Source organism: Rhagoletis zephyria, unplaced genomic scaffold (genome assembly GCF_001687245.7).
Source record: "Rhagoletis zephyria isolate East Lansing unplaced genomic scaffold, Rhagoletis_zephyria_1.1 Rzeph_scaffold_01922, whole genome shotgun sequence".
NCBI lineage: Eukaryota > Metazoa > Arthropoda > Insecta > Diptera > Tephritidae > Rhagoletis > Rhagoletis zephyria.
Genome location: NW_016159006.1, coordinates 78,752 through 93,109, shown reverse-complemented (window position 1 = coordinate 93,109; position 14,358 = coordinate 78,752). Strand labels below are relative to the sequence as shown.

The following is a 14,358-nucleotide window of genomic DNA, read 5'->3' as shown; positions in this document are numbered from 1 at the left end:
GTTTACGCCATTCTATCACCCTCAAGCAAATCCTGTGGAGCGGAAGAATCGAGATTTGAAGACGCAGTTGTCCATATTAGTAGGAAGACAACATCGTAACTGGGCAGAGAAGTTGCCAGCCATACGATTTGCGATGAACACGACACGATGCCAAAGTACTGGGCATACTGCTGCGTTTCTTACATTTGGGCGTGAATTACGCATAATCGACGACGTCAAGCATGACTTAAGAGCTATCATTCACTCCGAAAATTTCATTGCTGAAATCACACCGTATCTTAGCACGCTCGCCGACGTGTTCAAGGCTACGCAAGAATATGAGCACAAACGACAAGACGCTAATAAAGCCGTCACCAATCCCCGACGACGCGACCAAGAAGGTCTAGAAATTGGAGCAAAAGTGCTTGTGACAACTCACGTTTTGAGTAATGCTGCAAAGGGTGTAGCATCAAAGTTTATTCCACGCCGAGATGGGCCTTACGTGATTGTTGACAAACAAGGTGCCACCTCCTACGTAATTGCTCATGAGGACAATCTCCAGTATCCTTTGGGCACATACCATGCATCATCATTGACACCATATCGTAGCTCTGACAATGTTCCTGAAGCACCAGTCAACATGTTAAGACGTCGAGGACGACCTCGAAAGATTACCAAATAGGATACATCATCGGGTCGATTTCTGTATCCTAGGGGGAGACTGTAACAACCATCGTTTTTTTACATATTAATCTACTTCATTGTTTTATGTTATACCATAAATGTTATGTTATCTGATATACATGTGGACTCACTGTAATGTCCTGTCGAAAATACAACCCTGTGCTGTGCATTTGGGTACGCAAAAAATGCATCACTGACGTTCTGCATTGTCATGATTGCCTATAAATATTCATGTAAGCATTGAAACTGCGCTCATTTTCATTTTGCATTCGTACGCGCTAGTTCGTCCAATACTGCTTTGGACAACTGGCCTTAATAAAGCAAATAAAAGAAAATACAAGAACGCGCGTTTATTTTAATCGAAGCACTGCAATTTTGTATGCGACTCTCGTCCGGATTATCGGACAGGTCCATATAAAGGAGTGGTTACGGTCGCTACCAAAAATTATTAGAATTCGTTGGCTTAGCCAATCCTATGCACTACAATCTAAGGAAAAGCAAGTACAACATTTCATGGTTGTTAATATATCATTAGTGTCTCCCTGATCGTTGTAATATCTTGTGTGATCCTTGATCGCTGTATTGATGGTTGTTAATATATCATTAGTGTCTCCCTGATCGTTGTAATATCTTGTGTGATCCTTGATGATCGCTGTGTTGATGGTTGTTACACTTCAATGATGAAATTTTTTTAAACTTAATTGTGATCCTTGAGATCGCTGTATTGATGGTTGTTACACTTCAATGGTAAATTTGTTTAAACTTAATTGTTATTTTTAATTTTTTTTTAAACTTAGCACTTGTAGTTCTGAGTGAGTCTATTTCTTTTTAGGAGGTGGGTCCGAACCCACGGCCAAACACGCGTGTCCTTTATAAGGATTTTATTCGCTTGGCCCCACGTTGGGCGCCAGTAAGATTTAACCACTTAATTTTGATTAAGATTCTTTATTTCCCTTGGATTACCAAGGGCAGCCGGTCTCAGCGGATGAGTTGAAATAACTGACTACATAAAAGCGACGCTAGCGTCTAAATACCTACACTCTTGCCCTAATTTCAGTTACTGCACGTTATTAGCCGCGTGACTTCTACACTTGCAATTGCTGGGCCACTTCCGCTTATTGTCTTGCATTTGTTTTGTTGTTTCCACGCGCAAGACTATAAGTGTCTCGTCGGCAGAATGGCCGTATGAGTTATTAAAGCAGTATTGAACTTTTGCTTGTTCTTACGTGCAAGGCTATAGCGTTCTGTTTAGTGTAAGTGGGTATGTATGCGTCTGCCGGAAGTCAAAAAATGACCTAACGAGAATTTCCTATTACTACCTAATACCTCAACACTCTTATCCCAGTATTACTAACATGGCGTGAAACGTCACTAACCCTACGGCTCGGTAAGGCAGTTAAGGGTAAGGATGTGAGTGCGGGAGTATGTGAAAGTGGAGCTTTGGGCATGCGCGAGTTGATGAGGATGAGCGGTTCTTCTCAGCGCACTCGTTCCCATAAAAGGCTCTGCGCCTCGCCAACGGGATCAATAAAAAGGTGGTGGCAGTGTAATAAAATGTTGTTTAAGAGTGCGCGAAAGTCGAGTTAACAAGTTTAAAACTAGCAACAAAAAAAATAAAAAAAGTTGAACAAGTTAAGCGGTCTTGCAATATACCGCCAACTATACGCTATACGATCTTGACCAGCAGCCGTGGCAGAAAGTCCATGGAATCTGAGGTAGGCTAATGTGACCAAAGAAATGTGAAACGTAAACCCACGGTCAGGAGCTATATCCTAAAAACGTGGATTCTTATGTATAAGCCCACGAATATTTGTGAACATAAGTGGGACATACGCACATATGTATATGCAGGTATACAATGTGTGCATGCGTGTGTGCACAAGTATTCGCGCGAGTATACGCAGATATACTTCAACATCCAAAATAACTAATCGCTAATGCCACAATTGCAGGTCAGCGCCAAATAAAATCGAGCAAAGGGCCACTATCCGCCGTGGGTAAACTGTGAAGTACCACCAGACAAGGCACTCCTGGATCACCACCACTGCCAGCTCCACCCATCTTACAGTCATCCACAGCAGCACGTAAGCACACGCCACTGCATACATACATAGGTACGAGCCGAAAGTCAGTAGAAGTTGAACTACCAATTAGTGATCCTGGCCAAGGTCACAGCTACCAACTGCTAGCAAGCACATCCACAAAGAGTCGCACATCGGATCAGCTGATCTAGTGATTTTATCGAGTGCAGGTCAATGGCCACTACACATATGTAGTTTAAACATATGTACCAGAAGCTCGGCAGCGTCAAGCTTCCAGCAGCAGCGCCGCCGAAAGTGGGACGGTTGCAGTCCATCAATGTCAGGGAAATTAACTAATCTTTGGGTTGTTCTTGTTCGGGCAGATCACAATTACATTGAATTACATTGAAATATTAAGTTGCACTTGTACTATTACTTTTAATACTTTTAATACCTTTTTTAGAATTATCCAAATGAATTTCGTACTGTACATAAGTTAGTGCCTAATTTGCTGTGTATGACAACCCCATGAACTTATAAAGTTGTTGTAACATCATACTTATACTCATTAAAGTCAGTCGTTCGAAAACCACAGCTAGTAACACTTGTTTCATTTTCGCTATAGCTACTAACTTGCCGAAGTTTATAGTCCCGAACCTTTGTACGTTTTCATTTAAACGTTTATATCGAAAGCAGCAAAAACCCTTGCTGCAACATTGGCGCCCGAGCAGGGACCTGTTTTCGCGAGTTTTATTAGTTTAATTAACTGGCTGTGGTTAATTGCCCCCGTACATATTAATCTGGAAAGGGAAGTCTGGACGCCAAGCGATTGAAGTGCCGCAGAGGGATAGCAAAGCTCCCCGAAGAAGCATATCTAAACAGCTTTAGCCAAAAGGACGAACATTGGAGTTGGACGAATTTGGACACATCTTTGCCAGTCATAACTAAGATGAGTAAACCGACTCGGAGCTTATCTGTGTCACAGATGATAGAGGTACTGTAAATTGTAGATGTTGTTGGAAAATTTGCCTTAATAAAACCTCGCCTGGTTAAAATTTAATATTCGTGAAAGATCATTTTTTCATGTCATATCGAATGATTATACTATATGTACAGAATCTTAACACATTGTCAGAAGTTTCCCTCCAAATTAATACATAATCGGTTTACATAGAGCTAATTTAATAAATAAGCACCGGTACAAGTTATTTGAACAAGAGCGGCATACTAGTTCATTGGCATAAATACCATTTGAAATGAGAAAAAAAAAAATAAGAGCTACATATATTAGGTTTGAGCGGAGCACAAGTCTATTCGTTTCTCTTAGAATTGTATGCGGCCTAACCATTTTCGTCATTAGCTCTTTTCACCTTGACTGCATGCCATAGTTGAGATTCTCGTTTATGCTGCGCTTATACATACATATGTACGGTAAACAGTTTGCTCTTAAGTTGATGTTAATAATTTCACTCTAAATAATAGCGTATTGGGAATTGTGTAGGCGTCAGCAGAAGTTTGGTTGTTGTTTGTTCTGCTAGCTGCGAATGCACATACATATGATAGCTCGAATTATAGCATAACTAATTACAAATTGAGTGGCTTTTGAGTGTAGTTACATACATGCATATATAAAATTCTTATGCTAAAGCTTTGGATACTAATGAGTGCTGAGTTTGATTCTGTGAGCGATCTTTCTTGAGTTGCGGAGTTCCGTCGTATAAGAGTGCATTATACCATACAAGCAATTTTCTAAAGTAACTATTGTCGTTAAAGTGACCATGTGTGTAAAAATTTAATAAATTGCAAAGGATTTTTTTTTGCCGATTACCCGAAACACCCCTTGTTTATTTTCTGAAGTTTAATCCAGCTCAGTTAAAGATTCTGACTTAAGTTCAAAATTGATGAAATTTTAAGTAGATAAGTTGTCGCTGGAGTGCGATCAAAATAGAAAGAAGGTGCAAGTGCATTGCTATGTTGAGTAATCAGATTTGACTGTATTACTCGTTCGTTCATTTCCCTTTGAATGCATGTTGGCGTTCATTCGAGGCAAAATTTTGTGGTACAATTGAATATTTTGATTAACAAAAAGAAAATAGGGATAAAATGCCCACAAATCCAACTGAGGGTGCTACAGTTGCTCCTAGCTCAAAGGTAGCCACTTTAAAGCAACAAAGATCAATAGCGCGTGGAAATATCACACGAATAAAGAATAGGCTAGAGAGTTCTACTGCTTCTTGGAATGCCATAGATTTAGAATGCCGACTAGAAGTTTTAAATTCATATATAAAACAGATTATGGCATTCCAAACGGAAATAGAAAAAGAGGACCCTAGTGATGACAAAAGAGGAGATATAGAGGAGCTTTGTATTAGTTGTAAATCAAAGCTGATGCAACTGTTGGGTGATTAAAAACAGCGTGATAGCTCCTTAATGGAAAATACGTTCAGTTTTGCCATGCCACAATCCTCTCGCTTACCAAAGTTAAGACTACCGACGTTTGATGGCAAATATGCGGATTATAAGAATTTTATAAGTTCCTTCAATAACTTAGTGAACTCAGTCCCACACTTGGCTGTTATTGAGAAGTTTAACCACTTATTGAGCTGCTTATCTGGCGATGCGTTAAGAACCGTATAAGCGTTCCAAGTTACGGAGGACAACTATTCGAAAGTACTAGATACGTTAGCTGAACGCTATGACAAGAAAGCGCTAATATTTTTTTGACAATGTGGAGCGATTGTTTGAAATACCCAAAATTCCCAAACCCAATCCATCGGCTGTACGCAATGCGGTTGATACAGTTTCCGCTGTATATGATTCATTGCTCTCGTTAGGTACTGAAAAGGACATTACAAACGCTTTGATAATATACTTAGTTCTTTCCAAAGTCGACCCAGCCACAAAATCGAAATGGAATGATAACATGGATTATTCCACGCTTCCCTCATGGGATACTTGCTCAAAACTTTTGATTCGTCGCTGTCAGTCACTTGAGGTGAATGAGGATCGGGCAAGTAAGAATGATTCTGCTACCGTACAGTCGACCACTCGTCCACATTCGAGTAAACCCAATAAATTTAATAACAAATATGAACATAAGGCTTCTTTTACTGTAGCAAATGCAAATAATGATAACCAATGCACCTTTTGTAAACAAATCAGTCATTCTATATACACCTGTAATGCGTTCGCTGCTCTGCCAGTCGCCAACCGTTTCGATTTTGTCAAGAAGGGTGGGTACTGCATTAATTGCCTGAAAAGTGGGCATTCAGTCCGCAATTGTAATCGGTCTCAATGCCGAATTTGTCGTCGTTCTCATCATTCACTACTGCACAGATATAAAGTTCAAGCAAATAATTGTAGCAATACCACTTTGTCGTTGATTCCTTCCAATCCTGCAGCTGCTGCTGCTTCTGCCGCTGTACAAGAATCAAATCAAAGCTCTTCGCATCATGTTTCGAGTACCAATGACGTCGTAGTGCTGGCTACCGCTATGGTTAAAATAAAAGATCGTTTTGGGAAGACTTTAACCGTACGAGCACTTTTAGACTCCGGCTCCCAAGTTAATTTTATAAGTGAGGAATGTGCGCATAACTTGCAATTAAAGCGGCAATATAAAGATTTAAGTTTATCAGGAATTGGAGAAATAAATGCAAATTTAAAGCACAAGGTTGCAGCCACGGTAAAGTCCAGAGTTACTGATTTCGAGTTTCAAGCAGAATTTTGGGTGATAAAATCGATATCTGGCTATCAACCAGAAGTAAACTTGCCCGTAGAATCGTGGAAAATCCCGGAGAATATTGAGTTGGCTGATACTGACTTTAACAAACGGCAAAAAATTGACCTTTTAATTGGAGCTGACATATTTTTTGAACTCTTGTGTGTAGGTCAAATAAAATTGAATGAATCGCTGCCAACATTGCAAAAAACATTGCTTGGTTGGATTGTATCTGGTCGGTACAAATCGGTTGAAAGCTGTGAAAATAGATCTTGCAATTTGGTAAATACGAGCAGTGAATCACAATTGGCCTCTCTTGATGCGTTCGTCCGAAAATTTTGGGAAATCGAAGAAGGCCCAATGAGGTTAAAAAACCTATAAAAAAAAACATAATAAATGTGAAGAACACCTTATAGCAAACACAAAACTTTTGCCATCTGGTCGGTTTGAGGTTCGTCTCCCATTCAAGATGAGTCCATTTTCGCTCGGCTCATCATATGAAACCGCAAAGCGAAGATTTTTGTCGCTTGAACGTAGGCTTTTTAAAACCCCCGAAATTCGAGATATGTACAATCAGTTTATGACAGACTATTTGACACTTGGCCATATATCAAAAACAGACAATTGTATACCCACTGGTCCACATTATTTTATACCGCATCAAGTTGTCGTGCGGCCAGACAGTTTGACAACTAAGTTAAGGGTGGTGTTTGATGCTTCGTGCAAGACCTCTTCGAATATTTCGTTGAACGTTATGGTCGGTCCCACAATTCAACCAGAGCTTTATACGACTCTGCTAAAATTTTCGTTGCCGTAAGTTCGCCATTACTGTGGATATTAGCACAATGTACCGACAGATACTAATTCATGAAGCAGGCCGAAATTTTCAGCTCGTTTTGTGGAGGAAAAACCCGAATATGCCTATAAGTATTTATAGATTGAAAACGGTAACATATGGTACTTCGCCAGAACGGTATTTAGCAATTCGATGTTTGAACGAACTTAGCAATCAGAATCGAGACAAAATGCCTGTCGGTTCGGCGGTAATCCAGCAACACTTTTATGTGAACGATTTATTGTCAGGCGCTGATACACTAGAGGAGCTGGAAATAATCAAAGGCCAAGTTGTAAAAATTCTCGAGTCAGGTGGTTTCAAATTAGCAAAGTGGTATTCGAACAATAATTTCTTGAAAGATAGCCACAATATGGAAAAGCCGTTAACATTTAACGACACTGAAACCACTAAAAGTTGGGTATTTTCTGGCATCCAAAAAGCGATGAGCTCCATTTTAATCTGGTGGACAAGTTTGATGATTTGAAGGCAACGAAGCGGAATATTTTGTCGGTGTCCTACCGCTTGTTCGACCCACTTGGTCTTTTATGTCCAGTCATTACAAAGGCAAAATTACTGTTGCAAGACCTTTGGTTGCATAAGTTGGACTGGGACGAGTCTGTGCCCTTTGCAGTGGCTACAAGTTGGGAGAGCTTTAAGGAAAATTTTCGAAAATTTCCAGATATAAAGATTCCACGTTACGTGAACATATCGTCAAGATCAAAAATTCAAGTTCACGGGATTGCTGATGCCTCGATGCGTGCTTACGGCTGTTACATTTACATTCGCAGCAAATGCCATAATCAATACAAAACGATCCTTTATATAGTCAAATCGAAAGTTGCTCCACTTAAGACTAAAACCCTTCCCAGACTCGAATTGTGTGCCGCCACTTACTTGCAAAATTGTGGCAAGTTATCGCTCAAAATCTATTACCATACACTGAAAAGGTCATGTTTTGGAGCGACTCAGAGATTGTATTATATTGGCTCAAAAAACACCCTTCATTGCTATCAACCTTTGTTGGAAACAGGGTTGCCGATATTCAGGAATGGTCGAATGAAGCAATTTGGCGTCATGTTCCCACTGCCCACAATCCAGCAGATATCGTTTCACGTAGTTGTAACGTGGATGAGTTACGTCAGTCAATGTGGTTCGATGGTCCAAGCTTTTTAGCTAAAGACGAGGAAAATTGGCCAGTAAACAAACATCTAGAGCCACCAGAAAATCTCAAGTTCTCAGAAATTCGTAAATCGAAGGTGGTCGCGCTGGCTGTCGAAAGAGAGCTCAGCATTATTAGGAAAGTCGTGGATAATTGCTCCACATATTCAAAAATTTTACGAATTTTTGCTTGTGTTTATCGCTTTATTAAGCCAACCATAGATAGAAATACACAGCCTCAAATTACTGCGAAGGAGATCGAATTAGCATTTTTAAAAATTGTTGAAACCATACAGCACGAAGAATATGCTGACGTTATAAACTGTGTCCAAAATTCATTGCCGGTTAATAAGCAGATACAAAGGCTTAACCCGTTCTCGCACGAATATGAAGAAAGTGGTAGACAATTTCTGCTGTTACGGGTAGGTGGCCGATTAACAAACGCTCCTCTGCCGTATAATACAAAGCATTCATTACTGATGCCAAAAACTCGATTTGTAGCATTATATGCCACTTATTTACATGTGACTAATTGCCATGCTGGGCCAAGAGTTCTGGTCGGATTAATGCGTTTAAAACTTTGGTCGATAAACGCAAGAGAAGTACCTCGAAAGGTGGTATATAGTTGCACCCATTGCTTTAGGTACAAGCCAAAGTTGCTGACCCAAATTATGGGAAATTTGCCTAAGGACCGACTATTATCTGTAAGACCGTTCTTAATATCCGGCATTGATTTTTGTGGCCCAATATATACATCGTATAGAATTCGTGGCAAGCCTCCCTACAAAACTTATGTAGCTGTGTTTGTTTGTTTTTCGTCCAAAGCTGTCCACATAGAAGCGGTTTCTGATCTGTCCACTAATTCTTTTATTTCTTGCTTCAAAAGGTTCATCGGGAGGAGAGGACTACCGGAGAAGGTCGTGTGCGACAACGCCACAAATTTCGTCGAAGCCGAAGCCAAGTTGGGGGAGCTACACGAGATGTTCTTCACCGAAGCGAAGCGAAGGCAAATACTGGACTTCGCCGCGGACCACCTGACTCGAGAATTTTTACAACTTGGCCTTTGATTATTTCCAGCTCCTCTAGTGTATCAGCGCCTGACAATAAATCGTCCACATAAAAGTGTTGCTGGATTACCGCCGAACCGACAGGCATTTTGTCTCGATTCTGATTGCTAAGTTCGTTCAAACATCGAATTGCTAAATATGGTGCTGGCGAAGTACCATATGTTACCGTGTTCAATCTATAAATACTTATAGGCATATTCGGGTTTTTCCTCCACAAAACGAGCTAAAAATTTCGGCNATATGTTACCGTGTTCAATCTATAAATACTTATAGGCATATTCGGGTTTTTCCTCCACAAAACGAGCTGAAAATTTCGGTCTGCTTCATGAATTAGTACCTGTCGGTACATTTTGCTAATATCCGCAGTAATGGCGAACTTACGGCAACGAAAATTTAGCAGAGTCGTATAAAGCTCTGGTTGAATTGTGGGACCGACCATTAACGTTTCGTTCAACGAAATATTCGAAGAGGTCTTGCACGAAGCATCAAACACCACCCTTAACTTAGTTGTCAAACTGTCTGGCCGCACGACAACTTAATGCGGTATAAAATAATGTGGACCAGTGGGTATACAATTGTCTGTTTTTGATATATGGCCAAGTGTCAAATAGTCTGTCATAAACTGATTGTACATATCTCGAATTTCGGGGGTTTTAAAAAGCCTACGTTCAAGCGACAAAAATCTTCGCTTTGCGGTTTCATATGATGAGCCGAGCGAAAATGGACTCATCTTGAATGGGAGACGAACCTCAAACCGACCAGATGGCAAAAGTTTTGTGTTTGCTATAAAGTGTTCTTCACATTTATTATGTTCTTTTGATAGGTTTTTTAACCTCATTGGGCCTTCTTCGATTTCCCAAAGTTTTCGGACGAACGCATCAAGAGAGGCCAATTGTGATTCACTGCTCGTATTTCCTAAATTGCAAGATCTATTTTCACAGCTTTCAACCGATTTGTACCGACCAGATACAATCCAACCAAGCAATGTTTTTTGCAATGTTGGCAGCGATTCATTCAATTTTTATTTTAAACACAAGAGTTCAAAAAATATGTCAGCTCCAATTAAAAGGTCAATTTTTAGCCGTTTGTTAAAGTCAGTATCAGCCAACTCAATATTCTCCGGGATTTGCCACGTTTCTACGGGCAAGTTTACTTCTGGTTGATAGCCAGATATCGATTTTATCACCCAAAATTCTGCTTGAAACTCGAAATCAGTAACTCTGGACTTTACCGTGGCTGCAACCTTGTGCTTTAAATTTGCATTTATTTCTCCAATTCCTGATAAACTTAAATCTTTATATTGCCGCTTTAATTGCAAGTTATGCGCACATTCCTCACTTATAAAATTAACTTGGGAGCCGGAGTCTAAAAGTGCTCGTACGGTTAAAGTCTTCCCAAAACGATCTTTTATTTTAACCATAGCGGTAGCCAGCACTACGACGTCATTGGTACTCGAAACATGATGCGAAGAGCTTTGATTTGATTCTTGTACAGCGGCAGAAGCAGCAGCAGCTGCAGGATTGGAAGGAATCAACGACAAAGTGGTATTGCTACAATTATTTGCTTGAACTTTATATCTGTGCAGTAGTGAATGATGAGAACGACGACAAATTCGGCATTGAGACCGATTACAATTGCGGACTGAATGCCCACTTTTCAGGCAATTAATGCAGTACCCACCCTTCTTGACAAAATCGAATCGGTTGGCGACTGGCAGAGCAGCGAACGCATTACAGGTGTATATAGAATGACTGATTTGTGTACAAAAGGTGCATTGGTTATCATTATTTGCATTTGCTACAGTAAAAGAAGCCTTATGTTCATTTTTGTTGTTATTAAATTTATTGGGTTTACTCGAATGTGGACGAGTGGTCGACTGTACGGTAGCAGAATCATTCTTACTTGCCCGATCCTCATTCACCTCAAGTGACTGACAGCGACGAATCAAAAGTTTTGAGCAAGTATCCCATGAGGGAAGCGTGGAATAATCCATGTTATCATTCCATTTCGATTTTGTGGCTGGGTCGACTTTGGAAAGAACTAAGTATATTATCAAAGCGTTTGTAATGTCCTTTTCAGTACCTAACGAGAGCAATGAATCATATACAGCGGAAACTGTATCAACCGCGTTGCGTAAAGCCGATGGATTGGGTTTGGTAATTTTGGGTATTTCAAACAATCGCTCCACATTGTCAAAAAATATTAGCGCTTTCTTGTCATAGCGTTCAGCTAACCTATCTAGTACTTTCGAATAGTTGTCCTCCGTAACTTGAAACGCTTTTACGGTTCTTAATGCATCGCCAGATAAGCAGCTCAATAAGTGGTTAAACTTCTCAATAACAGCCAAGTGTGGGACTGAGTTCACTAAGTTATTGAAGGAACTTATAAAATTCTTATAATCCGCATATTTGCCATCAAACGTCGGTAGTCTTAATTTTGGTAAGCGAGAGGATTGTGGCATGGCAAAACTGAACGTATTTTCCATTAAGGAGCTATCACGCTGTTTATAATCACCCAACAGTTGCATCAGCTTTGATTTACAACTAATACAAAGCTCCTCTATATCTCCTCTTTTGTCATCACTAGGGTCCTCTTTTTCTATTTCCGTTTGGAATGCCATAATCTGTTTTATATATGAATTTAAAATTTCTAGTCGGCATTCTGAATCTATGGCATTCCAAGAAGCAGTAGAACTCTCTAGCCTATTCTTTATTCGTGTGATATTTCGACGCGCTATTGATCTTTGTTGCTTTAAAGTGGCTACCTTTGAGCTAGGAGCAACTGTAGCACCCTCAGTTGGATTTGTGGGCATTTTATCCCTATTTTCTTTTTGTTAATCAAAATATTCAATTGTACCACAAAATTTTGCCTCGAATGAACGCCAACATGCATTCAAAGGGAAATGAACGAACGAGTAATACAGTCAAATCTGATTACTCAACATAGCAATGCACTTGCACCTTCTTTCTATTTTGATCGCACTCCAGCGACAACTTATCTACTTAAAATTTCATCAATTTTGAACTTAAGTCAGAATCTTTAACTGAGCTGGATTAAACTTCAGAAAATAAACAAGGGGTCTTTCGGGTAATCGGCAAAAAAATCCTTTGCAATTTATTAAATTTTTACACACATGGTCACTTTAACGACAATAGTTACTTTAGAAAATTGCTTGTATGGTATAATGCACTCTTATACGACGGAACTCCGCAACTCAAGAAAGATCGCTCACAGAGTCAAACTCAGCACTCATTAGTATCCAAAGCTTTAGCATAAGAATTTTATATATGCATGTATGTAACTACACTCAAAAGCCACTCAATTTGTAATTAGTTATGCTATAATTCGAGCTATCATATGTATGTGCATTCGCAGCTAGCAGAACAAACAACAACCAAACTTCTGCTGACGCCTACACAATTCCCAATACGCTATTATTTAGAGTGAAATTATTAACATCAACTTAAGAGCAAACTGTTTACCGTACATATGTATGTATAAGCGCAGCATAAACGAGAATCTCAACTATGGCATGCAGTCAAGGTGAAAAGAGCTAATGACGAAAATGGTTAAGGACTAACTATAATATGAATAAGCAGCCGTAACTGACTGTCAGAAAATGAACGAAAAGTATAAATAAAAAATTACCAATTTCGGAAAAAAATAGCAATGCGGCAACACTGCATGTGTTACATATGTACATACATACGTACGAGCATGATTCAATAATAGGTTCATTCCTTATCTTTTTGGACTAAAATCTGAAAAGTGTCAAAATGCCAGAGCGTAAGCAAAATGCGCTCACTAAAAGAGAATAACAGGAAAAGTAAAGGAACGCAAAAAACCAAATTTTTAGTCCAAAGAATGGCAACAACAAAACTAACGTCAAATAAGAACAGAAATGTATGTACAAAACACATTCACACAAGCACAAGCACAATAAACACTTGCTATATCAATTATTTTTTGCCTTCTTCCAATTTTNTATTCTTTAATTTCCGTTAATTTAAATTCAGTTGAGTTTGACACTTTTCAGGATTTTGCCAGAAAAAATTCTTCTGACTAAATCTGACTACTTCGGACTGATGAGAGTCACTCTCACTGACTGTTGCTCTCTCATTTTTGCTGTCATTTCCGAGTTAAGGAACGCTTTTTGGACTAAATCTGACTACTTCGGACTTTTTCTGACTATTTCTGGGAGATAAGGAACGCTCCTATTACAAGGTTGGATAAATATTGACATTTGTGTCAATCGACTGCCTTGTAGGGTTGCATTTGAGAAGGAAAGAGAAGAGGGTAACAATTTTATCTCCTTTTGTGGAAAGGTAGTGGGAAAAGTAAGTAGGTTTGAAGTATGCTTCATGAACGAAAGACACAAGATCACGCGGGAAGGAAAAAACGAAAAAAGTTATTTTCTAGCTGCCGAAATCTCGACGCCATCTTTGATGTAAGAAGTAAACAACGAAGAGAACGGAGAAAACCGCGAAATTGTTGAACGCATGAAAAATCATTTTTATTATGCAAATTCTTCTAAAAATCATGCCGTTGTGTTAAATTATTCTTTACCTTATGTGTGCACACATTGTCACAAGCGAAAATTAAGAAAATTGCAGTAAAAAGCCACCATCAAATTGTAAACAACGAACAAATGTAAACAAACGGCTTATGTCAAAATCGCCCTACTTTTTTCATAAGTGCGATTATAACGGGCCACTCTTCTGCTGTCGTGATCTTGTCTTTTTGGTTCATGGTATGCTTGACATGAACAAAAGACACAAAATCAACAAAAGACAAAATCGCCCTACTTTTTTCATAAGTGCGATTATAACGGGCCACTCTTCTGCTGTCGTGATCTTGTCTTTTTGGTTCATGTATGCTTGACAAGCTGCTGGTGTG

General features: G+C 39.4%; 1 protein-coding gene across 1 annotated transcript; it reads right to left on the bottom strand.

The window, feature by feature from the left end:
* Nucleotides 1-10,483: 10,483 nt before the first annotated feature.
* Nucleotides 10,484-12,274, bottom strand: LOC108365594 (uncharacterized). The gene has a single exon (XM_017619651.1). The coding sequence runs from the start codon at nucleotides 12,272-12,274 to the stop codon at nucleotides 10,484-10,486; it is 1,791 nt and encodes a 596-aa protein (XP_017475140.1).
* Nucleotides 12,275-14,358: the final 2,084 nt, after the last annotated feature.

What these genes read in the sequence shown, in the direction of transcription:
- LOC108365594 (XM_017619651.1), bottom strand. Translation starts at nt 12,274, where the DNA reads ATGCCCACAAATCCAACTGAGGGTGCTACAGTTGCTCCTAGCTCAAAG.